The 26,255-nt window shown below is 48.5% G+C and overlaps 9 protein-coding genes across 9 annotated transcripts; 4 read left to right on the forward strand and 5 right to left on the reverse strand.

Annotated features, from left to right (window-relative positions):
• Positions 1-145: 145 nt before the first annotated feature.
• Positions 146-5,367, reverse strand: LY89DRAFT_278438 (uncharacterized protein). The gene is made up of 3 exons (XM_018206435.1): positions 4,629-5,367; positions 434-4,580; positions 146-376 (listed from the first exon to the last, which is right to left on the reverse strand). The coding sequence occupies exons 1-3, from the start codon at positions 5,094-5,096 to the stop codon at positions 237-239; spliced, it is 4,755 nt and encodes a 1,584-aa protein (XP_018064198.1). The 5' UTR covers positions 5,097-5,367; the 3' UTR covers positions 146-236.
• Positions 5,368-5,959: 592 nt separating this feature from the next.
• On the forward strand, positions 5,960-7,180 carry LY89DRAFT_788083 (uncharacterized protein). Its single transcript, XM_018223133.1, has 2 exons — positions 5,960-6,615; positions 6,667-7,180. The coding sequence occupies exons 1-2, from the start codon at positions 6,073-6,075 to the stop codon at positions 7,141-7,143; spliced, it is 1,020 nt and encodes a 339-aa protein (XP_018064199.1). The 5' UTR covers positions 5,960-6,072; the 3' UTR covers positions 7,144-7,180.
• An 89-nt stretch (positions 7,181-7,269) lies between these two features.
• LY89DRAFT_278469 (uncharacterized protein) lies at positions 7,270-8,458 on the reverse strand. Its single transcript, XM_018206437.1, has one exon. The coding sequence runs from the start codon at positions 8,049-8,051 to the stop codon at positions 7,425-7,427; it is 627 nt and encodes a 208-aa protein (XP_018064200.1). The 5' UTR covers positions 8,052-8,458; the 3' UTR covers positions 7,270-7,424.
• Positions 8,459-8,655: 197 nt separating this feature from the next.
• On the reverse strand, positions 8,656-11,736 carry LY89DRAFT_628154 (copper amine oxidase). The gene is made up of 7 exons (XM_018211174.1): positions 11,186-11,736; positions 10,654-11,136; positions 10,291-10,544; positions 10,027-10,161; positions 9,572-9,852; positions 9,075-9,466; positions 8,656-9,022 (listed from the first exon to the last, which is right to left on the reverse strand). Exons 1-7 carry the CDS (start codon positions 11,569-11,571, stop codon positions 8,818-8,820), a joined length of 2,136 nt encoding a protein of 711 aa, XP_018064201.1. The 5' UTR covers positions 11,572-11,736; the 3' UTR covers positions 8,656-8,817.
• An 846-nt stretch (positions 11,737-12,582) lies between these two features.
• Positions 12,583-16,700, forward strand: LY89DRAFT_628155 (ARM repeat-containing protein). The gene is made up of 11 exons (XM_018211175.1): positions 12,583-12,783; positions 12,851-12,929; positions 12,986-13,446; positions 13,500-13,684; positions 13,732-14,924; positions 14,973-15,313; positions 15,364-15,465; positions 15,516-15,750; positions 15,804-15,979; positions 16,039-16,159; positions 16,210-16,700. Exons 1-11 carry the CDS (start codon positions 12,694-12,696, stop codon positions 16,392-16,394), a joined length of 3,168 nt encoding a protein of 1,055 aa, XP_018064202.1. The 5' UTR covers positions 12,583-12,693; the 3' UTR covers positions 16,395-16,700.
• Positions 16,701-17,004: 304 nt separating this feature from the next.
• LY89DRAFT_690244 (uncharacterized protein) lies at positions 17,005-17,745 on the forward strand. The gene is made up of 3 exons (XM_018216057.1): positions 17,005-17,199; positions 17,309-17,434; positions 17,549-17,745. Exons 1-3 carry the CDS (start codon positions 17,069-17,071, stop codon positions 17,709-17,711), a joined length of 420 nt encoding a protein of 139 aa, XP_018064203.1. The 5' UTR covers positions 17,005-17,068; the 3' UTR covers positions 17,712-17,745.
• Positions 17,746-18,820: 1,075 nt separating this feature from the next.
• Positions 18,821-20,558, reverse strand: LY89DRAFT_597916 (uncharacterized protein; the record flags this gene model as incomplete). Its single annotated transcript, XM_018210005.1, has 2 exons — positions 18,821-19,755; positions 19,814-20,558. The coding sequence occupies 2 exons, from the start codon at positions 20,556-20,558 to the stop codon at positions 18,821-18,823; spliced, it is 1,680 nt and encodes a 559-aa protein (XP_018064204.1).
• Positions 20,559-21,743: 1,185 nt separating this feature from the next.
• LY89DRAFT_597822 (uncharacterized protein) lies at positions 21,744-23,852 on the forward strand (the record flags this gene model as incomplete). Its single annotated transcript, XM_018209998.1, has 4 exons — positions 21,744-22,351; positions 22,547-22,840; positions 22,891-23,138; positions 23,203-23,852. The coding sequence occupies 4 exons, from the start codon at positions 21,744-21,746 to the stop codon at positions 23,850-23,852; spliced, it is 1,800 nt and encodes a 599-aa protein (XP_018064205.1).
• Positions 23,853-24,696: 844 nt separating this feature from the next.
• On the reverse strand, positions 24,697-26,136 carry LY89DRAFT_690247 (acyl-CoA dehydrogenase NM domain-like protein). Its single transcript, XM_018216058.1, has one exon. It carries the CDS (start codon positions 26,074-26,076, stop codon positions 24,787-24,789), a length of 1,290 nt encoding a protein of 429 aa, XP_018064206.1. The 5' UTR covers positions 26,077-26,136; the 3' UTR covers positions 24,697-24,786.
• Positions 26,137-26,255: the final 119 nt, after the last annotated feature.

A 26,255-nucleotide genomic window follows, 5' to 3' on the forward strand; every position in this document is an offset into this window, starting at 1 on the left:
TACCGGGTACATCGTACAGAAAGGAGAAATAAACTCGTCATGTTCAACATGTAATTATCTTTAATTGCCACAACACTCACACTCATTACTTCAAAAGGAGAGATTTGAATTTGTGCATGATCAAGGCCGTGACGCTCGCTCGCTATCCGTAGATTGCGATTTGATTCAGATTGGAAGGAAAGACATAACATCGTGAAGGAGAGCCCTAGGTAGGGATGTGGTTGTTGGTATTGCACTTAGTCTGTGCGTCGTAATACGCTGCTTCTACTTTCGTTGCGTGTAGAGGCTGGTTCTTTGGAGGCGGAAGCCGGACCGATAGGAAGCTGATGACGGCTTTTGGTGGAAGAATGGTGTAGGTGGCCAACATCATGTTTACCTGTATCAACGTTAGCGGCTACCACTTCTATATTCTATTTTGATATGAAAAGCTTACCATCGCAGCAAGCTCTGACATTCTCGAGCCTGCCAGACTCTCTATCCTGCTTTTCGATGATCTCTCTCAAATCTTCAGCACTGTCATGGACCTCGCTAGCCTCATATATACTCCCAGTGCCACTAATGCTGTGTCGGCTTCGACGACTAGAAAAGCTTCCAATGCCAGCTGATCCTTCCTTTCCGGGCTTCCAATAACTGCTCAGCCGCGAAAATGTCCCCGCCGAAGGACGTGAAGAGGTAGAAGCCAGTTGAGGTTGCATTGACAAACGGGAGCTCTTGCGCATAGGAGATTCATTTCTTGTAGTGCGACTGTTGTAAGATGATAGAGATGGAGGGCCAGGGCGAGCTGTACCGGAGCCACCATATCCAGGATTGAACTCAGCAACGTCTTCAGAGGTCAGCGCGCCATTAGCAACTTGGTCCGTATCCGCAACAGCATCTTCACCAGTTCTCAACAGCAGATATGACAAAGCGTTGAACCAAGTCTCATGGCGTTGCCCGGTAGTAGCTGTAAATTTGACCGATCGACCCGGTGTCATGATGACCAAACTCTTGCGGTGCAGACCAGGGGGCATAGGGTTGTCGTCAGTTACGACTCGAACAGCTTCGATTGGCACGCTCTTTGCTTTCAACTCAGCCCGGCCTGCAGATGACGGATCACGGTCACTCCAGTAAAGTGTCCTAGTATAAGGATGGACCCAGAAATAACGTCGGTGCCTGTTTTCCGACATAGTTCCACGTCCTGCTTTTCTAGTGTACTTCCAGAGATATTCTCCGATCATGGTTTGGGTAATTGCGTTGATCATTCTGGGATCAGTGCTGGGGTCAATGCCAGGGGGCATTCCGGCTCTCATGTTAAAGCGAGTGTCAATCTCTGATACAAAAGAAGATACTGACGAGGTTCGAGACCGACCAGTACGGGTAGGCGAATGGATGTCAGCAGTTCCAGAAGAATGCATAGGTCGAGGAGTCGTGCCGCCTCTAATTGAGCCAGGACTTAAAGGTGGCTGGGAGCTTGGAGTTCTGGGTCGGAAGGAGGGGTTACTCTTGTAAGCAGAAGCTGGCATCAACGGAGGTCCCATGCTGCCCGGGCCACCACCAGATGATCCAGATCTTTGCGCAGCAGCAGCAATTACTTGCTTATGATCTGTGGGCAGAGGTGGGTGTGTGCTTGACATGGAATTATTGCGACTACCTGCACTGCCAGGTCTCTTCAATGGAGTGGTACTATCGTGGATATAATCAGGCTCTGCCATCTTGGATCTCGCACGGCCAACACTCCCAATGCTTTCTTGAGACTGACGGGCTTTCAAATTGGTCATGATGCCACGAGGTGGAGATGCAACTCTCTGTGCATCTTGAGCGACAATGGTGTCTTTTCGCTTGCTTCTCATCATCTCGTCGATTTGCTCTGCAGTCAAAGCAGTCTGTGAACTCTCATCGATGGTCTCAGTACGTGACTTCTTCGCAACACGTTCATGAGGATTGCTAGACACTTCCTTGAAAGGACGCTGAGATTCAGGTGTTTCAACCATCGGTGAATCGCTCGGTGATTGACGAGTCTCATCTTCTGCGATGACTGGCGTTGCAGGTGATTTGCCCTTGTTCCAACCAAAGACAGATCCAAGGAAGGTGGCCTTCGGTGTTGTTGGTTCTGACTGTTCAGGGTTTACCACCACCCCATCGTCCGAATCTGATTCGTCTCTAGGTATAATGACTGCATCACGGCGAGGGCTTCTGGGTGATATTGGCTCTGTGTCAACAGAATGAATCGACGAGAAGACCAACGAAGCAGGTGCAAGAGTGGGTTTGGGAGTGGGTTCTGGTAATGTTTGTGGAATGATAGGAGATTCGGGCTCCGAAGGCTCAAAGTGTTCGGAGACGATATTGGACATAGTGAGCGGGTTTGACATCGCTTCGAGACCAGCGAGGCTGGCCATTGGAGTATGTGCACGGGATGATGGTGGCGATGGGAACTTTTTGAGCTTTTCGTCCATGATGACAGTATCATATTGCGACTCTGCGTCGCTGAGTGTAGAAGCTGAAATCGGTCTTGATCTTTCTTCCTTATCAACTTTCAGAAGATTGTTGAGCTGCTCATCGTGCCATTGGATCGCTGCGTCAGACATCTGGGTTTTAGGTTCTGGGTCTGTTGAAGTATGCATATCTTGCATCAAGCGCTCCATTGCCTGCTCCGAATCTGTTGACGTGTGTTTATCAGTCGAAGAGTATTCAGATGCCGGGTCTGTTGAGGTTTGCATATCACTTGTTTGTCGTAATAGTCCAGGCTTAGTAGAATCGTCATGCATCAGGTGGACAGCCTCAGCTAGAGCGACTCCACCTAGGTTGGCTCCATCAGCAAGAGGAACAGCAGTGTGAGGAGTGGCTGGCGTAGGTTCCCAAGGCTCAGTCATCATGCTAGAATCAATCATCGGCAGTTTTGGTACTGGAGGGACAAATTCGTAAGGAGCCGGCATCCCCTTAGCAGTGCTGGGCCTTGAAGAGGTGTTAGATCGCGAACGGAAGCGGCTTGGAGTGCCCTGCATCGAATCGTCCTCGTCACTCATATCCCCAAGTTCTGCAAACAAGCTCTGGCCTACTTGAGGAGTGCCATTATTACTGCTATTAGCAAAGCTTGCGGGACTGCTTTGGAATTGAGGCTCTTCGCTAACCGCTCTGGAACGTCGATTACCACCTCGACTGACTTTCAGTCGGAGTCGTTGTGGTTGTTGAGCCGTTGGAGTCTTCACCTCATCATATGCGTACTCGTCGCCAGAAGTTGAGGCGGTACTGCGGAAAGATTGGCGGTTCCCAACCTTCGTCAAGGAGAGAGGTGTAGGCCGTTGGCGAGGAACACTTGGGCCTCCTTCCGTCTCTGTAAGCTCGTCGCTGCCACTGATGTCTTCGACACCAGTTTGGAAATCCTCGGTCTCGGTGGCACGCTCGTTTGCAGTCTCAAAGGCATCGCTAGTGTCGTTTTCTGGAGCAGTTTCAAAGTGATCGCTGGATGTAGCAGAAGACTTTGCAGCAACACCCCCGGCAGCTGCGCCAGCTGCAATGCGAGCTGCTGTGACTGCTGTATGGCTGGGGCTGGCCTGTCCATCGTCTTCCTCCCAATTTGGATCGTCCAGAATAGAGACTTCGCTTCGGCTGTTTCTAAGTCCTCCGAGTTGACCAGGCTTGAGGGGCTTCTTGAATTCTCTGGAGTCCACTTTACGATTTCTCTTTCCATTACCAGAACCCAAGTCGCTACGGCGAGCATCCAATTCGTCTCGAGCATCCTGCAGCATTCGCTTCAACTCAAGCTTCTCGGTCTTCTCTCTATGAATATTGCCCTTCAAGCTCTGGATCATGCGGTGCGCATGGTGCAAAGAGCTCTTGAGCGTTTCTGACTCCAGCATGCTGTGTCGAGGTGTACCCTTTACAGGAGAGGGTGGTGGAGAATGTTCAGGGGTAGCATTGTCTGGTGCAGTCTCGAAATCTTCGTCGCTGAACCCGCGGCCTTGGTCTCTGTCTTCCAGTCTACCTCGTTGGTGAGCAACAGCTTTGGCCAATTCTTGATTCTGATTCGTCAAGTCTTCGACCTTGCGTTGCAAAGTGTTTCGTTCAGTCTCGGCCATTGTCATACTCCGCTTAACGGTGCCCAGTTCAGCATCATGGTGCTTGATAACCGCAGCATGATCTTCACTGAGCTTTGCATGACTTAGCTTGATGTCATCCAGCTCTTTTTGTGCAGCGCTCTTCTCGGTCTGCAAAATGTTGAGGTTCTGGGTGAGCTTCTTCTCGCGGTCTGCTGCCTCTTTCGCGGCTGCTAGAAACTCGTGGATCTGTGTCTCAAGGTTCCAATTCTCGTCCTTGTATCTGTGCTCACTCTCGTCCAAACTTCTCAGGCGCTGATTGAAACCTTCAGCCTCGATCTCCAGTCTCGACTTTTCCAGAGTAAGACTCCTCAATTCGTCGTCCCTCTCTGCTAGTTGAGTTTGCACATGCCGGAGCTGTGCAATGAGAGAAGTACTGATTTCGGTAACAAACTCGATGTCATGAACACGATTCGAAGGTTGATTGCGTTGCTTTCGATTGGGCACGCCGAGTTTCGAGGGAGAACTGGTTCCTTGACTTTCGAATTTCGAAGGACTGGCAGAACGCTGTCACAGGTTAGCCACAACTCATCACCTAACGGAAGTGAGTGTCACCTTTGTATCACCACCTGTGTATGGTGATCCGCCTCCTCCCAGCTCATTACTCGGCACTCTAGATTTCGGGAGAAAGGCTCTGGCGGTCTCACGGCCCAGTTCGTTGTACTCCTTCTCAATCTCGATGATCTTCTGCCGTAGCTCTGGTGTGAGCTCCGAGTCGGACTGTTGCTTCTCCACTTCCTTCAAGCGGTCTGCTAAATCTTGGCGTTCTTGTACAAGTCTTGTTCCCAGTCTCGATGTGTCCTGTATACGTCGCTCTGTCTCGGCCAGATGTGCCTCCAACGCACGTTTCGCTTGTTCTGGAGACGTAGTCGGACCGGAAGCAAACAATTGACCATCGAAAGGTGAAAATCTGTGGTGACTCGAGGCTGTTGATGAGGAGACGAATGGGTCATTCTGGTCGGGAGACGCCAGATCTGGCTGAGAAGCCAATAATGGCTGCTCAGCTGCCAAAGACGTCGCCATATCTGCCGCAAGATGCTAAAGGATGCCAACAGCAGCAAGCAAGCCCACGAGGACTTCTAATTGATGCTCGCCCCCTGGATTGACCCAGCTCTAGCTGTCCCCGCTCGCCTCTGTTTGCACCACCAGCCAATTTCGTTTCGGTTGTTGAGGAGTCTGGTCGCGTGTAATCTGATCATCTACGGATGATGGAGTGAATTTGGTGCAACTCAATGCTTTGGAAGTACAAAGAGTGCCTGTTTCACAGGAATGCCCGATGTGTTGTTGTATGGTAGCCCAATTTAGCTGTGTTGACTAGGGCGCGTTCCTGCTTTTCTTTATTCTCCTGAGACAGGTATCGTGAGCGTGACCTGTCCGACCGAGTGGCTTTGCGTGAAACTGATAACGATGTCGTCCCAGCTACCAGGTTGCCGTCGATGTTGACAACCACAGGAGCGCAGCAAAAGAATAAAAGTCCCAGCGGAGGGAAATCAAGTTGAGGAGACGGATTTGGGGCGGCAGATCGCGATAAAAACAGCAAGTGCGGGCTGATTCGCGGTCAACTTGCTAGTTCGCTTCGATAGTCAGGGACAGTTTTAAGTGGCCGAAGCAATGTTTACAGCATTTCAGATGTCCACCAGGCCGCGCATATGATTGGTTCATACGCCTCAGAATAACAACGCAGAATCGATCGTTGATGCGATCCGCTTTGGCTTGCATGAAAGACGTAATTTGCTTGATTTAGAAGTTGTTGACAGCCATACCAGGTTCATGCTGGCACGGAACATTCTCACAGTTTCGGCCTGGAAACCTGAGTCATCAACATTAATAAGCCGAGGCTGAAGTTGCACTTGAAAAGATCAGCCTTTCGTCTTCAACACATTTCGAGCACAGGTTGACAACGGCAACCTCACAACATAAAAAGAATCAAATTGAATGAAATATTTCAAATAATTTCAGAAGAATTACAAAAAATAAAGTACCTGATTGAGCTGATACAATGGAGTCCACGGAAGCTCCCCAACCTGCTGCACCGGTGGCTCTCTTCAAGAAGCGTACCACGAAAGGAAAATCCAATTTAAGAAAACGAGCCGCCACTCCTCCACCTGCCTTGGACGGCGACTCAGACTACTCCTCTTCCGAAGATGAATCAGGGCGCAAGATCAAACGAAGGAAGAAGAATACTGGAGCTGTGACAGCCTCATCGGCGAACAATCCTAGCGCTGCTTCTGAGCTCACATCCACAAAATACACAGCAGACCGGAGTGCCACAATCAAGAGCTCGAACGATGCTACTAAGCAAAGCAATTGGTATGATGAGAATGCCACCGATGCTCTATCCAGCAAGAATCTACTAGGCAGTACAAGAGCTACTGCTACAACGTCAGAGGCTCCAGACGGTACATACAAAGGCCTTGCGAACGCCACCTCCTTCATCCAAAAGAACCCCAATGCTCCCACGAGAGTCGTCGGTCCTATAAAAGCGCCTACAAACATCAGAACCATTACAGTCACAGATTTCGCCCCCGATGTTTGTAAAGATGTAAGATCACCCTGTATCTCCAATCTAAGAGAGTTGCACTAACCGAACCAGTACAAACAAACAGGTTTCTGTGGATTCGGTGACAATTGCAAGTACCTCCATGCTAGAGAGAGTTATAAGGCGGGTTGGCAGTTAGACAAGGAATGGGAGAACGTCACGAAGGGAAAGAAGAATATCGGAGGTACCACGATAGCAAGTGCGAATCGAAATGCCGAGGAGGAGGGGTCAGATGATGACGATGCCGCGTTGGAAGGTATTCCATTTGCGTGCATTATATGCAAGGACAGGTACAAGGAACCTATTGTTACAAAATGTGGGCACTACTTTTGCGAAAGGTGTGCTTTGCAGAGATATAGGAAGGATCCTAGTTGTCCTGCTTGTGGTGTCGGTACAGGAGGAGTGTTCAATGTTGCGAAGGGTTTAAAGAAGCTATTGGACATGAAAAGAGAGAGGGCCGCGAAGAGAAGACAAAAGGCTATTGAAGCGGGGGAAGAGGTCAGTGAAGATGAGGAAGAAGATGTTGAATAGGGATGCAACTATGAATACAGATGCATGGTCCGAGGACTTCCTTTTTTTTTCAAGTGCTAAGCAATTTTTCTCGATTCTTCAAGAGCAGTGGCTATTGAATATTTCCCGTTGAACACCTGATCAAAGCTATCATACACGAATGGGATATCACAGTCCAAGCGGACTTCCAACAACATTCTTTCAAAGCAACACCGCCCAATATACCCACACCAACGAACGAAGTCTCGACAGCATTCAATTCCATTATTCGTCCCCAGCTCAATTTTCATACTGCTCCCCACTTAAACCCCATACGAAATACTTGTAGGAGGCGGACCCCAAGGTGTTGTTGGACAAGGCAAATATCCAGTTTGCCAACTTGTAATGCAGCCTCCATCACACTTCTTTTTGTCCTTACAACTCGTGACAGTTGGAATACTCTGGCAACCACACTCCAACGTCACAGTCTTTGTCGTCTCGCACCTACTATAAGTCGTTCCACATCCTGCATTCCAGCACTCGGGACCTTCTGATATGGTAATTGTGGAGCAGAAACTTGGTTGTGCGGTTATAGTCGAAAGCGTCGTCGTTGGAGGTGGTGGGGGAGGAGTGTAGGTCGGAAGAGTGACTGTGGAAGAGCAAGGTGCGACCAAAGCACTAAAGTACGTTCCACATCCCTCAAGACATCTCGTTGAGCAGGCAGTGTATGATGTAGTTGTTGGGAGAGTGATAGGACATCCGCAGGGGACTGGGATACGTGATTCGACGATGCAGAATGGTTGCGGGCAGGAAGACGGGGTTGTTGGTGGACAATCTGATCTCGAAGTGGCTTTAGTGATTGTCGGGCAGGACACTTTTGTATAGTCTGCTAGGATAGAGGTTGAAAGGAGACTGGATCGGTTAGTGCAACTGTCTTGGAATAGAGACATAAGGTGGCCTTTACAGTAGGATGCTGATGCACAGCTTGTAGGTACACAATGTAGCCATTGTCAATGAGTGACGTGGGAACGTTCTTTTCAAGTCGAGAGTATGTGTTTTGATATTGAAATGAAATGGACAATCGAAAGAGAAAATAGTCACCTCCAAGTCATCAAGTCGCGCTTTCCTTTCCAAGCTCTATAATGGGACACATCATATTATGAGCCTGGAATGAACAGCTCACTTATAGTCACATCCATGAATCCTCCAACATTTCATCCAACCCGAGTGGATATCCATACTCGGTAACTTTCGCGGGGTAGATATATAAAAGGCATCTCCTCGATGTTCCTATGTTCCATCATTCCGTTCACCAACATTCCAAGAATGACGGTACCTCAAATAGGAAGGATACGATTTAGGAACAATTAGCCAGATGTTCACAAATAAATTTTGGCTCCCCCGAGGGGTTTTTACTTTAAGCACAATAAGCGGGCTGCGAATCATGTCGTCCCACTATGCAGGGGAACATGCAAATACCCGCAACTACATCAGATGGTGGAATGTCTGTTCCCAGAATCATGTTCTGCAAGTGTGATAGTGTGCGAGATAGTGGTGAAACTCAAGTGGTTTATTGTCAAGAAAGTAGTGTTCATGTTTCTCTTGCGAGACTAGGTTTGATATTCCACAAGTTCATTCTGTCCCAAAGGTCGTTTTCTACGAAATTTTCGCGAGTGCGGCAACTGGCATCTTAGACGCACATATCCAACAAAGTACCTACAGCTTGGATTTCGGATCCAGATCCGGACCAGATCCTTGCAGATGAGACGCCGCAGCTTTCTGAACATCTCCGCTCTCACAGCATGACTGAGATTCGGGCGCTAGTACCGATGCTGTGTTCTTGCTTCCAGGCACATCAATAGCAGGATTTGCCGAGAAAAAGTCTGATGGTTTAATGTGAATCTGGTGAATCTCCACTGGCCTGAATACAAGGTTAGCTCAATGCAACATTTCTCGGGTCTGATAACACTCACATCACAGGCCAGTCTTCGACTCTGGGGTTATGAGTTAGGCCGAACGTGTTCCACAGGACCACATCGTCATTCTCAACATTCTCATGTCTTGCCACTGCATCTGCAACACCGTCTACTTCTTTTTGGCTCTGGTTTGTGAACTCACCACCGGCCCAGAACTCGGCGTCTTTATACTTGGTAACCCAAACATGATGTTGAGCAAACTGAGCTCGTTTTGCCATAATGCTGTCAGGATGAGCTAGAAGAAGCTGCGATGCTGTAGGAATAAATTTGTACGCCACTGGTTTCCCTGAAACTGGATTCAATTTCTGTGGATTTGTAATCTTCACCGTCAAATTTGTCATGGGCGAGGCATCAAAGAACTTTGACGTTTTGACCGGAGTTTGTCGGACCTGTGTTTCCCAAGTCAGCATTCTGTAGGGATTGCACAGCGAGCACCGAAGAGTTTCAAGTGATCACGGATGTCGTTGTTACAAATTAAAGCTGGTCAAACTTACCTCATAGCCACTCCCATATGGATTAAGCTCTTTCGACATTGGCATTGGAAGGCTCTCTTCAATAACAACAGTATTCTTGTTGCCGTCCACGGCAGGGTCAATTCTGATGCAGAAAAGGTGCTGGTGATTTTGTGCAAGTGCCCCCGCGGACACAATATTGCCCCATGGACTAGTCTTTCCTGGATCAATGTTCACTACAGACACGATTCCAGTAGCTCTAGTTTCGACAGTGATGCCTCCTGCTTGATCTAATTTGAATGCAAAGATATACTCGTAATTCGCTTTTGACACCAGGTTAGCACTTCAATTAGCTGATAAATTATCAGGAAGCTCGGAAACTTCAGAGCTGTCTCCAAAGCCTGCAAAGGGACGCCGTTTGTCCGTGCTCATGTCTCGGCTCTTGAGACATCTGTTACCACAAGAAAAAAGAGCAAGTTAGAACAAAAGAAGCTTACCTAAAGTGATGATGAACTGCACAACGAGTTCCCTTAGACGTGTCACGACAGCCCGATCGGTCCTGAAATTGGTGTGTTTCCAACCAATGCCGTTATCTTGCTCATGCAGACAGACCACATTTTTGGATACACTGGCTGTTCGAGAGTTAGTGTACGCCTTTAAACATCTTCGATTTGAGTGGAGTGTTTTTGAGTCCGTGGGGATTGAGACCTGCCATCCAGTCTCAAAGTTCCAAAGATACCAAAGAGAATTGTGCAGTTTACCTTTTCCATCAGGCTCAGTCATGACTGCATCAAAGTACTTTATAACGCCCAGGCAGTCACAACCGAGAGCCAAGTTATTAGCTGCTCGACCAGCTCCGGCATCACCAAAGTCGAAAGCTTGTTTACGTTGAAATGGTGGTCTTGGATCACCGTAGGGTACAGTCATCTCACTCAGACTGAGTCTATAGAGCACGCTCCTTCCATCATAGCGAACATCATGCAGAACTGCACCTTCTCTAGGTGTGAATCCGAGTCTGCAACCGTATGTTAGCAAATGTTTATATACATTACAAACAATAGGAAAACACTCAATGCTCAGAGCTCAGACAGAATCTCAAATGTGAGTGATCGTTGATAACGCACCTGAACCTCCATTTCTGCCATTGGATTAGGTGTCCATCGATTTGGAATGATGGACCTTCTGGTTGGATGACATTCAAAGGCTTCATATCCGCGCGCAGTGGTTGTCCGAGCAGCTCTGGGACATATTCAGATGGCGAACAATGAGCAATGATGTCTTTAATATGCGTCCCGTACGCCAAACCATCTTCTTTACCACCTGTCGCTAGCCTATCTATCCTCACGATCTCTCTGCTGTAAGTATCCATGATAGGAATGATGGGTAAGGGATAGCCATAGTGATTTGAGTCTTCGTTTCCGGAACGGGTGTCTTTTGCGAAGCAGAGTCCTTGAGTATATCGTGGAGCCTGTTCATCGAAGTCCGGTCCTCCATAAGGCCAAGGATCAATGGTGACAACGAAGCCTCCGGGAAGATTGAACTCAGCCACCGCTGCCTTGAACATTGGCGACTCAATGCAAGACTCGGAAAATTGCTGAAACTCATTACTGTAACTTGAGTATCAGCAGAGAACCATTGCATCAGACTTTCACTTACAGTGTCAAAGCTGCTTGATGCTTCTTATCGATACTCCGGTGCCGAATCTCTTTTCCGAGCTTAACGTCAATCCATGATTCCATGTACTCATGGTATCTGCTGCTTCTAATGACATCATATAAAACCTTAGCAACTCGAGCTGGGCGCGGAGTTCGCGATGTAATTTTGCCAGCACTTTCAAGATCAAGAAATATGGTCAGGTCTTTCTTAGGTGGTTCTTCGAGGAAGATGGAGCGGAAGTGAATAGCGACATTTTGTCCTTGCTTTCGAAGAATAGCTTCCCGCACAGCATCTGACTCGGCAACAGATAGAGGGTCCAAGGGATGGGGAAAGGTATTCTTAGAGCCGTCAGGCCTTATGTGACCTGTGCTTTGCTCTGCAGACATGTTACTGAAGAAAATTCGAATCAAGTTACGTGAATGAAAGAAGGTTAAGTGTGACAGAAGGGAAGGAGAGTGGCCGATATAGATTACTTATACCTCCAGCTCATGATTAGTTCATGCCTCGTGGTAGTCTTCACATACCGTTCCGATGCCGTCGAGACGTCAAGTCGTCCAGGGATGTAGTGAAGGTGGGGATGTTCTAGTTCCCAATCCGGCATGTGTAAGCGCAAGACAAACGACTTAACGCCGATATCAAAAGGTCTAGTAAATTGGAATTGGCTAAGATTGGGACTTCCCTCTCATAGAAACCACCTATTTTTTATCAACAGAATTTCATGATGTTATTCAGAGGAGGCGGTATGATTCCGGACAACACCATCCATGCCTTTCTAACTGCACCCACAATAGCCGATTCTGCATTTCACGGATGCAACCTTCCCCTTGGCTCCCAGACAAAGAAGCAAACATCCACTGCAACGAAAGGACATGCCTGATGATGATAATGGGCGTTTCATGTGATACAGTCACGTGTAGTGGGGTGGACTGCAGACGACAGGGCTAGTTTTAAGGGACTTCCACCAGAGGCTTCGAGGTTGAGTTCGTTGGCACTCTCAACCACCTTCCACGTAGCTATGACACTTCCACAATGAAGAGGACGAATGACTTCCGTGGTTGAGAATCGCGATAGAGCATTGTCTGCAGATAGGTGGAAATCAGCTTTAGTCAAATTCTCCATACTTGTGGTATCTGTTGTGTATCAGAGGCGAGTGCAATCGACGCAAGACCAAGTGCAATGCCCACAAGGGGCGTATAAATATAAATGCACATCTATCTCGCAGACTGTGGAATGCATATAGCGTAGAATCTATTATCGGTAACCCGTAATCCTGTGCTCTACAGTACATTACGCATCAACGAGTCTCCTGAAATTGTGAAACCCTGCTTTCGTCCTGTCTTGATGCACTGCACTGCCAGACCGCCCAAATTTTCTGCACTCAATCCTAGCACGTTAGCGAGCCAGAAAAAGATCACCTCCAACACAATATTGACCTTCCACTTCAAGTCTTCAGCTTTGGCTGTAATCTTGTCATACCAACCATTACTGCACAGCGCCTCCATCTCGAAATGGATGTGGCCTCCTTGCGCGGTCGCATTGTCGACACTTTGAGCGCAGACACCGACGCTCGACGTCGCGCTGAGCTGGATCTCAAGACAGTAAGATGGACATTCCGGGTTCCAGGGCAGGCAACGCCAGGGCAGTCAGTTGACAATATGTGTACAGGCGGAGGAGCATCCTGGCTTTACAGATGCTCTCCTAGATATCTTGCAAGCGGAGCAAGAAGCTTCCATTCGCATGTCGAGTACGTCCCAAGTTTTACCCCGCGACCCGCAGGCAGATATTAACGCACAACTGCAGCCGTTGTTTACCTCAAGAATCGCGTCACTCGAGGATGGTCCCCGAATGAGGAGAACCAACAGAATAAACCTATACCCGAAGACGAGAAGCAAAGATTTCGGGAACGACTGTTACCCGTCCTAGCTGCCTCCCAGCCTCAGATCCGCCAGCAGCTCGTGCCGGTCCTCCAAAAGATTCTCCATTTTGACTTTCCCGAGAAGTGGCCCGCCTTCATAACCATCACCGTCCAGTTGCTAAACGCGAATGATGCGCCATCTGTCTTTGCTGGCTTGCAGTGCCTGCTTGCCATTTGTCGCGTGTTCCGCTTCAAATCTGGAGAGAATCGAACCGACTTCGATAAGATTGTAGAGTTGACCTTCCCTCGACTGTTGGTAATTGGGCAGGGCCTGGTGAACGAGATGAGTCAGGATGCAGGAGAAATGCTACACATTGTCCTAAAGGCTTACAAGCATGCCACCTTTGTAAGTTTTGGGTGCAGGATGAGCCAAAACAGCAGAAGTGCTGACAAAATTAGTTCGAATTAGCAACCTCTTTAAGAGAACACCAGGTGGTAGTCGGCTGGTGCTCTCTCTTCCTCCAAACAGTTGCAAAGGAGGTCCCTCCCACCGCTCTGCCTGAAGACTTGACAGACCGTGAGGCCAATCACTGGTGGAAGGCCAAGAAATGGGCCTACTTCAACCTGAACCGTCTGTTCGTTCGGTAAGATATCTTCTCGTTACATTGACTTCATCCACTAACATTAGTAGCTATGGTAATCCACAATCATTGCAGAAAGGCAACGGAGAGGACTATACTGCCTTCGCCAAGAACTTCATAGCCAATTTTGCACCAGAGATCCTCAAAGGATACCTCTCGCAGATTGAGAAGTGGGTGTCAAAGACAACATGGCTCAGCAGGCCTTGTCTGTCATATACCCTTGTCTTCTTGGACGAATGTGTACGACCCAAAGAAATGTGGACTCATCTCAAGCCACATCTCGACTCTTTAGTAACCCATTTCCTATTTCCTGTGATGTGTCTCTCCGAGGACGATGTTGAGAAGTTCGAGACAGATCCGGAAGAATACCTGCATCACAAGTTGAACTTCTATGAGGAGGTCTCAGCACCTGACGTGGCGGCAACAAACTTTCTAGTTACTCTGACCAAGGTTCGCAGAAAGCACACCTTTACGATTCTTACGTTCGTGAACAAGATAGTTAGCGAGTATGAGACTACGCAAGATGATAAGAAGAATCACATCGCCAAGGAAGGGGCTTTGCGTATGATTGGGACTTTATCCAGCGTCATCCTGGGTAAGAAGAGCCCGATCGCTGAGCAGGTGGAATATTTCCTGGTCCGATTTGTCTTCCCAGATTTCCGCAGCCCACAAGGATTTCTGCGTGCGCGAGCTTGCGACACAGTGGAGAAGTTTGAGCAACTTGACTTCAAGGACCCAAATAATCTTCTCATTATCTACCGCAACATCTTGGAATGCATGGCAGACCCAGATCTTCCTGTCCGCGTCGAAGCTGCTCTTGCACTTCAACCTCTCATCAGACACGATATCATTCGCACCAACATGCAACAGAACATACCACAGATCATGCAACAACTTTTGAAGCTTGCGAATGAGGTTGATGTGGATGCTTTGTCGAACGTGATGGAGGATTTCGTGGAGGTCTTTGCTACCGAATTGACACCATTCGCTGTGGCTTTGAGTGAGCAATTGCGGGACACATATCTACGGATTGTGCGGGAGCTATTGGAAAAGAACGAGAAGCGAGATGACGAGGATGGTGGATACGGAGATTACCTAGATGATAAGAGCATCACTGCTTTGGGTGTGCTGCAGACCATAGGCACTTTGATCTTGACCTTGGAAAGCACCCCAGACGTCCTTTTGCACATGGAGTCGATCCTGATGCCGGTTATCCGAGTAACATTAGAGAACAAATTATATGGTAGGTCAATAAATAACACTCGGGAAACACTTTTGCTGACCCTTCCAGACTTGTACAACGAGGTCTTCGAGATTATCGATAGCTGTACTTTTGCCGCAAAATCCATCTCACCAACCATGTGGGAAGCATTCGAGCTAATTCACGCTACTTTCAAGGCTGGCGCAGAGCTTTACCTCGAGGACATGCTGCCTGCACTTGATAATTTCGTCCAGTACGGTGCCCACCATCTGGCCTCGACTCCGCAATATCTGGATGCAATGTTTTCGATGGTTTCGGACATGTTCGCCGACGAGAAGGTTGGGGGGGTTGACAGAATTTGTGCCTGCAAATTAGCTGAGGGTATCATGCTCAGTCTTCGGGGTCATGCTGATCAATACGTTGTGGCCTTTGTATTAATCCCGCGCTCCTCTCTCGCGTTAGTCTTACTTACAACGAATAGGTTGAGATTGCAATGCGTGTGCTCACAAACACCGAGGTTAAGGTCAAGTCGTACAAGATTCACCTGATGGAAATGGTCATTAATGCCATATACTACAATCCGGTTTGTGTCCTTTCAAACATTGAGCCTCATTAATATTAACACCATCATAGGTTCTCACTCTCCAGGTCCTTGAGACCAAGGGATGGACCAACAAGTTCTTCAGCCTGTGGTTCTCCAATATTGACAGCTTCACCCGAGTCCACGACAAGAAGTTGTCTATCGCAGCAATTGTGGCATTACTTACCCTGAATGCTGATCAAGTACCTGTCAGTGTCCAACAAGGCTGGCCGAGACTTCTACAGGGAATCGTGCGCTTATTCCAGACTCTTCCGGCGGCCACGAAGAGTAAGCATCACTCCGAACACTTTTTCTCAACGTTGTGCTAACTTGCTCCAAAGATCGCGAAGAAGCCCTCAAAGATGACTATCCTCTTGACCACTCAGAGTATTCTGAAGAAGATGATGATGAGTGGGCTGGTGACGATTCCGCCTGGAATGAAGAAGAAAACGAGGCAGAGGAGACGAGCGATGTCAAAGATGAAAGCACCGCCTATCTTGAGTTCTTGAATGAAGAGGTGAGTTCTAGGGTCTTGCTCTCGTATCTTTCCTTTGAACTACAACTGACGATTTACAGGCACAGAAATTCCAGAATCTCGAGGACAACGATTCAGACGATGAGCTTGGAGAGGAGAGTCTACTTGAGACACCTCTTGATAAGATCGAGCCATACCAGCTCTTCCGAAATGCCCTTGCGAGTGAGTTCTTTTCAAACTTGCAAACTGCAATGCCTATTGACACTCTACAGAACTCCAACACGAACAACCTCAACTATACGAGTCCCTGACAACAAATCTCACAGCTCCAGAGCAAGTCATCGTTCAAGGAGTCATTCACCAAGCTGAAGCAAACGCCACACAATTCGCGGCTCAACAAGCAGCTTTGGCCGCAGGTCAAGTTCCTGGCGCGGCTGTGAATGGTAGCGCACCGTGAGTCTAGAATGATTATTATGAAATCGGAGCGGATTACACTGGTTGCTCAAGCGTGCGTGCATGGGCTGGCGTTCTTGATGTCGAAATTTGGGATCAGCTTCATTGCTCTGGACTGGAAATGCGGATGGTCATCTCTGCTTTGGGAGGTGATTTCGTGGATGCAAAACCAATACTGCTTGCTGGGTGGATAAGTGGATGGAGTTGTGAGATTAAGAAGCGCAAGTATTGAGAGAGTGAGAGAAGAGTGGAGACGCATAGTGCCCCGATAGGTAGATACCTCGATTGAGTAGATGATACATACCAATGGATTCGTTATCTTCTCCATGAGCGGCCGTCCATGATGCTGGTGTGGACCTCGGCCCGTCAATGTCGTACAGAGGGACCTCTCAGTCGCGTCAAGTCGGCTCGGGATAGGTCTTGTGTCAGTGGAAACCAGAATACGACAGAACCTGTAATACGGAATTTGCCTGCCAATGTCTAGGATTTTGGCTAAGACTGTTTAGTGCAATGGTGGTACAGGAACTAACAGCGGGATTCAACCGGAGATATAAAGTGTACGGTACAACCTCGTCACTTGCATTTGCCTTTTCTTTAACAAGCCATCTAGAGACTTTTCCTCAAGACCCATCTGTTCACGACCCGTGTGAAGCTATCATTACATTTCAGGCAACAATCATGACAAGCAACGAAGTGATGAAAGGGACCTGCAACTGCGGAGCAGTCTCGATCGAGTTCCCCAAGACCTCATGCCCAGGATCTTGCGTCAAATGCCATTGTCAAGGCTGTCGTGCATCGAGCGGAGGCTTGTAAGTTATCCTCTTTGTCTTATCTGCCCTCTCTTGCATTGTTACTTAGATCCGGACAACACCAAGCAGCTTGCTTTTAATGATGTAATATCCCTAGCTGACAATATAGATTCTCGGTCAATCTTCCCATCCCCAGGAAGGATGTCAAAGTCAATGGCACACCGAAGATATACCAGGACGGCGAGACGATGAGTGGAAAGGCTGTGCATCGCAACTTCTGTGGTGATTGTGGATGGTAAGATTTTTGTCCCGATCCATCTCTTCCAACATCTTCCAACATCCAACTCCGACGATGCAACCATTTCGTTTGGCTCAGCCAATATCGATTGCAGTACTAAATTCAGGACAGTGCAGTCTTCTCGACAGCAGAGGTAGAAGATCATAAGACCGCATATGTTAAAGGAGGTCTCTTCACTAAGAATGGTATCGAAATCCCGCCCCCAGGAGCAGAGATTTTCTGGCATAGACGCGAACAATGGGAGGAACCTACTGCAGGAATCAAGCCTCAGTAGATAGGTGTCATAACTCTGAGCAACGGAACCGGGCAGTATGATTGGGTTGAGGAGATGCGAGTGAAATAAGACGAAGGCGCAGAGCAGCAAGGAAATATGTACCTCGATTGATCTTCTAGAAAGAACAAATGGATTATTCTAAGGGCAACGATCTTATCTGAGCAAGGTTGACTTGAAACCCCATCAAATTGAGAATCTTTAGGTGGGCATTCCTCGAAATGAGGATTGGTTACTGTGCCGTACCCGTGAAGAAACATTATACATACCAAACAACAGGCTTCTTGAAGTGGGCCACTACTAAATTTTCTTCCAGCATTTCACATCAAATTGGTAGGAGGTTAAAATAAAGATATTTTCGCCAACTGCATGTTGATTAATCACCTTGATGGACATGATATGACGCTATCCCGCATTCTACCCTGCGGCCTCCGGAGGATTCTTCACGTGGCAATTGTCAACGATACGAGGTGAACACACAATCAAAGGTCCAACTTAATCCGGGCACTCTGGATGATGTCTCGAAGAGTAATCTTCTGGGAATTCGACTCGGGTCATCCAGCATAGAAAATCGCGAGCATAAAAGGGGACTGGGCAAGGGCTATCTAAGCGAGTTTAACCCCTATTAAATGGGAGCTTCTTCAAGTGTCTTTTTTAATCGCGGCTCCAAACCCAGAAGTGAATCACTTAAAAAGATCACCGAGGCAGGAAACAAATAGATTGTGCAGTGATGTGATTGTGATCTTTAGTGCTGAATATACAATCCATGCAAATCCCAGCAGACTCACGGTTTTTATGTAGACCGGAAGATACGCAAGATCGGGTATCTCCAGCTGTCAGACCCATGCAGTTCTAATTGAGGGGAGTTCTGAAGTTGAAAGGGGGTGCAGTAAAGGTGATGTTGATCAATATCATATGCCGCTGATGCTCATGCAATGCTGGATTCTATTTTCGAAATGACAAAGGAGAAGGACGAGGATTGAAGGACTTGTCTGAAATTGCAGAGCATGAATGTGTCCCAGAGTCTCAGAAGATGATATGACGAAGTCGTCATACTGAGCGTGGATAGCATCGATTCGAGTGCTCATGTACGTGATACATCGAGCTTACTTTCAAGCGGTGACGCCTTTGTCAGTGAAGCTTCCTAAACCACCATGATTGTTCAGAGGACCTTGTCGAAGTGTCGCGTTATCAGTATGGCGAGATACAGGTGGAACAACCGGAGAAGGTGGCGGTGGGTCATCCTGAGCGTACTCGTCGTCGTACTCGTCTTCATAGAAGTCCTCGCTCTGAGTGCCTTGGCTCTGGCTCTGGCTTTGGTTCATCGAAGCTGGTGGTTGGGCCTGTTGATGTTGAGCTTGTCGATCTTGCGCATTTGGCACATTCTTCGGAGCAGCCTTGTTTCCCTTCTTGCCCTTCCTTCCCTTCATCTTTGCTTTCTCCAATAGTCTCCGTCTGTCTGCCTCTTGCTTCCTGACTCTTCTGTCCTTGATTTCATATTGTCTAATGAGAGCCTCTGGCGGTGTGCCGAATATACGCTCATATTCGCAGAATTCGCATATCCAGATATCTTCTGGGTTTGGAGGATGATGAGCTCTAAGATACTCTTGTTGCTGGCGACGCTGGCGAGCAGCAATGAGGTATTCCTTTCCCGCACGACGCCGGGTCTTCTTTGGGGGCGCAGCTTGGGGTGGCTGCTTGTTGGCATTTTGCGGGTGCTGAGATGCTGCAACACCTTGCTTGGGTTGGGCAACGTTGTTAGGCATCCCTAGATTTGAGGGCATGTTGGGACTAGTTTGGGTGGCGTGGGTGGTTGTACGAGCTTTGGGGCTTCCATGCATGGCTGCGTCACGGCTGGGTCCTGGCCAAGGTATTGTACCAGGGACTTGAGAATCACAGGTGAACGTGAACTGGGTCGAAGCCGGGCTTGATTTCTTTGCGGCCTGTTGAAGGAGGCTAACGTTTTCTTGACCTCTTGAGGGCGTGATCGGAGTCTTTTCGGCGTTGGCACTGGCGATTGATCTTGAGATAATACCTGGAGATTCAGCTTGTAATCGTGTCAGCAAAACCATTGGCATCAAGGTATGACCACCGTTGACGCTTACTTGGAGTTGGCCACTGGGGTTGTCTTTGTTTTGTGGTGCGGCCGTTCACCCAATTGCCAGAAGTATCGGAGAGTGTCCTTAGAGGGCTCCTTCCGTTTCTGATTCGACCGTACCTGCCTCTTCCGGGACCGGAGATGCCTTGTGTGGAGATGGTACTAGAATGGTGGTACGAACCAACCCCCACATCTTCAGCCAAATCATCACTTCCTGAAATCCCCATACCGGCCATCTCGCTCGACAGATGAACCCCGTTCAAGTTGGAATCGCCCGGAGTTGGAATTTTTCTTTTCTTCTTGTTGTTAGTGTTCTCAAAGGAGTCATACCCATCAGCTGACGATGCGGTAGAAGCTGGCGGCTGAGGATTTGGGTGTTTGGCATCTGGCTTTTGGACATAACGATAAGATCGACCTGTAGTGTCTGCGGAGTGTCTTGAGTAGAAACGACTTCGGTACGCTGCCTCATCCTCGTCACTCTCCAGTTCGTCGGCGTTTCGTCTCGAAATATAGTTCCGCTCTATCTCATCTGCTCGTTCTCGCTCACTAGGGTGTTGGGATTCCACGAAGGTACTTGCGCCAGTCTCTTCTCGGATGTTATACGAAGGGTAGAATAAGGGTGCTGTGGTCTTAGGAGCTGGAGGATACTTTATCGAGTGGGCAACATCAGGAGAAAGTCGTTCTCGCAGACGTCGTTTGGGTAAGGGACGAATTGGTCGCTCGGGGTATGGAGATACTGCTTCGGGAGACATGTCTGACGGTGATCCTGGAGAATAGCCTAGAACAGGTTAACTAGAACAAGGGCAACAACTGTACACAAATCTCCTCGGTTTGGGATATTGAAAAATGGGAGTGTTTGTCATACAGCCACCATCTACAGGTGGCGGATGAAAACTAAAGGAACAATAGCATACCCAGTACTGGTGCCGACATAGCAGGACGCCTGCCAGGAAATCCAAACGTCTCCTACAGCAAAGTGTACAGGATGTAATTATAATCTGGCTTCGAATGCCCTGGCCTGAGAAATAAAATTGCTTCTTCTCTCGTTCTCTCCTATTCTGTTGCTACGAGACAACAAATCAGCTAGCGTCCGGACACAGATAAATATGACCCCTAAGATAGGAGTGCTGCATCTCCCCCAAAGCAAAAGCCACTTGGTCCAACGCCGCAGCCATCTCCAAATTCGAATTCGGGCATTCGTATGTATGAAGAGAGATTCATCGTACCTCAGATTGATAGGGCCCCAGGAGCTGAGGTCCAGCAGTCGTAGCAGATACAGAAGCAAAACCCGAGTGGGTATCCAAAAGGGTTTCGTCAATGGGAGGAGAACAATTAGATCAACAGCAAGCCAGTTGGTGTTTAGCAATAGAGAGTCAATGAACGATGGATGTATGTATGTGCCAACGAGCTAAGCTAGACGAAATCGGGAGTCCACATGATGTACGGTGCTCCAAACAGCTCTGACCGCCAAAAGCTGCTGTGGATGTATTTGTAATGAGATTTCCCCAACGCCAGATATGGCCCAAAAGGTTCCTCAAGGTGAACGTAGCTCACGGTCCCCGCTCTCGCGGATTGTACTGAGAAAAGCTCCCAGTCCATTCTCGAGAGCGGCACTCATTTTCCTCCTCCACCTTCACCACCCGCCCGTCATGCTCGCCCCAAGCTGCCTAGTCATTCGTTCTTCCGTCGCAGATTTCCCGGACGCGCTCTAGACTCGAGGGACGTCTTCAGTCTCAATTTGGGATCTTTTTCCCGCGTCTCCCTCTTCTCTGGGGAGCGTGAAGAGCGAAGCTTTCCTGCTTGTCTTGGGCTCGAAGTCAACTCCGGTCCCAATCCAACTCTGGCAACCACGAACACGTCCAAATCAACCCAGCAATTGGCTGTGTAATCTGCGAGGGAACATACTTTCGAGCGGTCCTCATTAGCTCGCCACCAAAATGGACACCGCGAGGCGCTCCTCAAGGGCTGCTCGAGGGAGTCAATCACTGCAATCGAATTCATACCACTCGTCTGCCTCTTCTAACTCATCCGGGCGAGGCGATAGAGCTACTCGATCACATAACAAGGCCGAATCTCCCAGGAAGTCGACTCCCTCGGCTTCCTTGTCCTCAGAGCCACCCGACGAGTCGATCGCGATCGCGCCGGACGACACCATTCAAACACGTCGAAAACGTGGTCGAGCTGAAGAGCAACCCAAATCATCGAAGTCACAAGCTGCGCAGGTTGAAATGGGGAATGGCGCAGAGGAAGGTGGAGAGGAGGACGAAGCTGTCCGGTGCATCTGTGGCCTCGACGAGTACCCAGGCCCTCCACAGCTTGGCGAAGAAGACAGCAAACATGGAATCAAGGAGGGAATTGAGGAACCTTTAATCACACCAGCAGACTTCACAGAGGACTTGGCTGGGTTTTTCTTGCAATGCGACATGTGCAAGGTTTGGCAACATGGCGGTTGCGTTGGAATCATGAACGAAGACACAAGTCCCGATGAATATTTCTGCGAGGAATGTCGAAGCGATTTACACAAGATATTTACAGCTCCTAATGGGTACGTTGGTTCGATTTGTTCTACTCAAACATTTCTCAATGCTTCAATTTCATCCGACCTGTCAGCCCCGACGCGAGAGGGTGGCGCAGATCAAGTCTCACAAGGCTGGCTCCTTCAAATGTACCACATCATTGACTACGAACTCTACTACACATACATATCTCGAAAATAAATCGCTAACATGATGAAACGTAGTCAACGATACTCTCATTACCTTCCTCTCTACCAAAGCTTGTCTCGAACAACCTCCAGAGCAGCATCTTTTTCGAAAGATGGCACAAGATCACCCCGAGGCAGTAAGAGTGGTCGACCATCTTCCAGTCTCCAGAGCGCCAAAAGAAGATCAACGATGAATAGTAGAGATGCTGCTTATGATGAGGAGGAACAGCTACGACGAGCGATCGAGGCTAGCAAAGGAGAGAAGAGTGGTGAAAGCACTGATGGAGGAGGCACTAAGCGTGGAAAACGAGGTCGAAGTGAGAGCGAAGAGTAAGTCTGTCCGATATTCGAATGGAATTGGTAATAACTTCCACTCGTAGAAAACAAGAAGGTCCCAAGAGACAGCGAACTGCGTCTGCCTCGACCTCGCCCCCTCGCGAACTGCACCGTCAAGAGTCCCAGGCTGACTCGGATGATGGCACAAATGGTCGAGTTTCGACGGCGAAAAAGATTAGAGGCGCTGCAGCACGAAATTACAAGGAGAAAGAGGCCAGGGAAGAGCGAGAGAGGTCTAGGAAAGAAGCAGCCCAGAAGCGTATGGGCCGAGCAGAGCGACGAAGGGTTGATGGTGAGTTATGGTAGACTTATTCAGTTGATTCGTTCTTGCTAATAGTCAGACCCTGCAGATTCAGACCCCGCTGAGGATGCACCGCTTGCGTCCAAAATTCCAATTCCCAAAGCTATAGAGATCCCAGCCCCACCGTTAGAACCGCCCACCTCCTCCCAGGTTGCGACACCAGATACTCCACCACCAATCGTACCTGCTCCGTCCCACAAGAAGGGTGGAAGGCCGCCAAACAATAGGAAAGGAAAGTTAGGAAAAAATCAATACACTAAAGATAGGGATCAAGATCACGATGATCATTCTCCTCATCGGTCACAGTCTCGGGATGTAGCCAGGACTGAGGAGGGGCACGCGTCGGGAAACAAGAGCGCGAATCATGAGGGCAAGCCCTCAAAATCAAAAGGCAGTCATAGTAAAATAACGATGGCAGACATGAAGAAGAGAGTCGCAGGCATTCTCGACTTCATTTCCCGAACGCAGCTCGAATTGGCTAGCGAGTCATTATCACCCGCAGCAGGAGAGGCGACGGAGAAACTTATCCGAGGAATAGCGGATGGGCTGCCAATGATCAAGGTTAACGGCGAGAACGGGAACGAGCCAAAATCTAATGAAGGTGGAGAAGCGGCCCCAACAAAAGATTTCAAGGACCTTTCCTGTGTAGAAATGATGGATGTTTTGACGAGGCAATTGGTCAAATGGCAAAAGGAGTTTGCATGATATCTCTAGAGCTTTAGTGGGAAAAGCAACTGGGTAACGGAGTTCAGGTCTTGGACTGGTCAGGAACTGGCGCTGAGGAACTGTGTGAATAACGTCTATACCCTTCTTCTCAATAGCTAATACTACATGAAGACCCATGTCTTCAATTGTATCATTCCGATTAGCTTCATCTCGAAAACAGTACCCCTTTTTCAAGCGAGAACCGAGTCGCTTATTTTCAAAATTCCCAACACTCCAATCATGTTCGTCTACTGACTGACAACTGAAGGAGACAAGTTGCGTGAAAATAACAAACATTTGCCACAAGTGGAAAATCAGTAAGTGCCTATACCCATGAGTGATTAGGTGGCCCTTCTAATAGGCGTATTCTAGCAATACTAGGATTTCTTACGAAGTGCCAGATAGAAGCATCACCTCATTCCTTCATGAAATGAAGGGTTTTCCAAGCCAAATATGTTTAAGTTTCTGCTAGAGGGCAAGAGTCCAATGTGTTGGGTCCTTGGCCGAACATTTTGACTAAGTTGGAAAGACTCCCGCCACGCCTACAATAGAGCTGTTGTACACAGGATTAGCGCCGCTGCTCCTTGGTATCCGTGATACGATTTAGTAAGATGGGAAGTAAGGGAACTTCTCACATATTCGTCGAGGTCGAGAGCTGCCATTGCTTGGTGTGGAATCTCTGCTGCTGCCCGAGAGAGCCGGAGTCCCCAACGCAAGTATTACTGTGTGTTCCAAGGATCAAGCCCGGGGTCATAGAAATCCAGGTAACAAGTGAACCTCCTTGACTATTTTCAAACTCTACAACAACACAGCGCGGGTTATCTTATTCCTCGAGAGACATATGTTCGACCTTTTAGATTTCTATAGAATCTAGTGACCCTAAGCTATAACCTGCTACAGAGCGCCGTGGAAATGCCCAACCCAATCATTGTCCTCATGATGCATGGCTGCTATACTCTTTGTTAAAAGCCCTTCCTATTACCATTCGCCTAATCTCGGACGTCCCAGCCCCTATTTCATACAACTTTGCATCCCTCAGCAACCTAGAAGCCGGCATCTCCTCCACGTATCCCATTCCACCAAGCAATTGTATACAGTCAAGAGTGCACTCCGTTGCTCTTTCTGCAGCATACAGAATAGCACCTGCACAGTCCTGAGTTCGAATTTGACCGATCTCATCAACTTTCCTCGCAGTATCGTAAGTATACGATCTGGCTGCTTGCAGTTTGGTGTACATATCGGCAAGCTTGCCCTGGACGAGTTGATTTTGAGCAATTGGGATTCCAAATTGCTTCCTCTGGTGAGTAAATGGCAGTGTGACATCCATCGCTGCTTGCATGATGCCGAGAGGGCCGGCACTGAGGACCAGTCGTTCAAGATCCAAGCCTTCCATCAAGACTTTGACACCACGATTGATCTCGCCCAGGACATTCTCCTTTGGCACAAACACACCATCAAACACTAGTTCTCCCGTGTTGCTTCCACGCATGCCCATTTTATCCAGCTTTCGCGCACAGCTGAACCCTTCAAAGTCTTTCTGCACCAGGAACGCAGTGATGCCCTTCGACGCCTTGTCAGGCTCGGTCTTAGTATATACCACGATTACATCCGCGTCAGGCCCATTCGTGATCCACATCTTCGTACCATTAAGGACATAGCCTCCGTCGACGGCCTTAGCCGTAGTCCTCATACTAACAACATCGCTCCCAGCTCCACTTTCCGACATTGCGAGTGCACCAATGCTGGTACCAGCGATCAGACCGGGCAAGAATTTTTGCTTCTGCTCTGGACTGCCATTCAATTGCAATTGGTTGACACACAATTGCGAATGTGCTGCATAACTGAGTCCGATCGAGCCTGAAGCTCGTGAGATTTCTTCCATTACCACACAGTGAGCTTGGTATCCCATTGCCAGTCCACCAACGTCTTCATCCGCAGTGATTCCCAGAAACCCCGCATCACCGAGCTTCTGCCACATGTCATTCGGGAAGGCATTGGATTTATCGGTATGAGATGCCACCTCTTCTGTTATCTCTCTCCTCGTAAACTCTTGTACTCGTTCTCGGAGCTCGTCGAGGTCGGAGGAAGAAGGCGACTCGAAGCCTTTCGGATGTTTCGAAGAAGCATGCCGAGTTTGAATGGATAATGGCAGAATCTGAGGCTTGATGTAAGAGCGTAACGCAGGTCGAGCTACCATTGACCGAAAACACCTTGCTGTCGACATGTTGTAGAGTTCTCTTCCGTACAAGTAGCGAAAGGTGACTACATGGTTGTTCTTAAGAAGAGCTCGGCTTTGTGAGAAGAAGAAGCCTTGCATGTCCAAGACCCCTGCCCTGCTTTAATCCCTTCCCCGCATGGAGCAAGGGTCAGCTCCGCATCCGCATATAGCCGAGACTATCCGAA

The sequence above is a fragment of the Mollisia scopiformis genome (genome assembly GCF_001500285.1).
Source record: "Mollisia scopiformis unplaced genomic scaffold LY89scaffold_28, whole genome shotgun sequence".
NCBI classification, from domain to species: domain Eukaryota; kingdom Fungi; phylum Ascomycota; class Leotiomycetes; order Helotiales; family Mollisiaceae; genus Mollisia; species Mollisia scopiformis.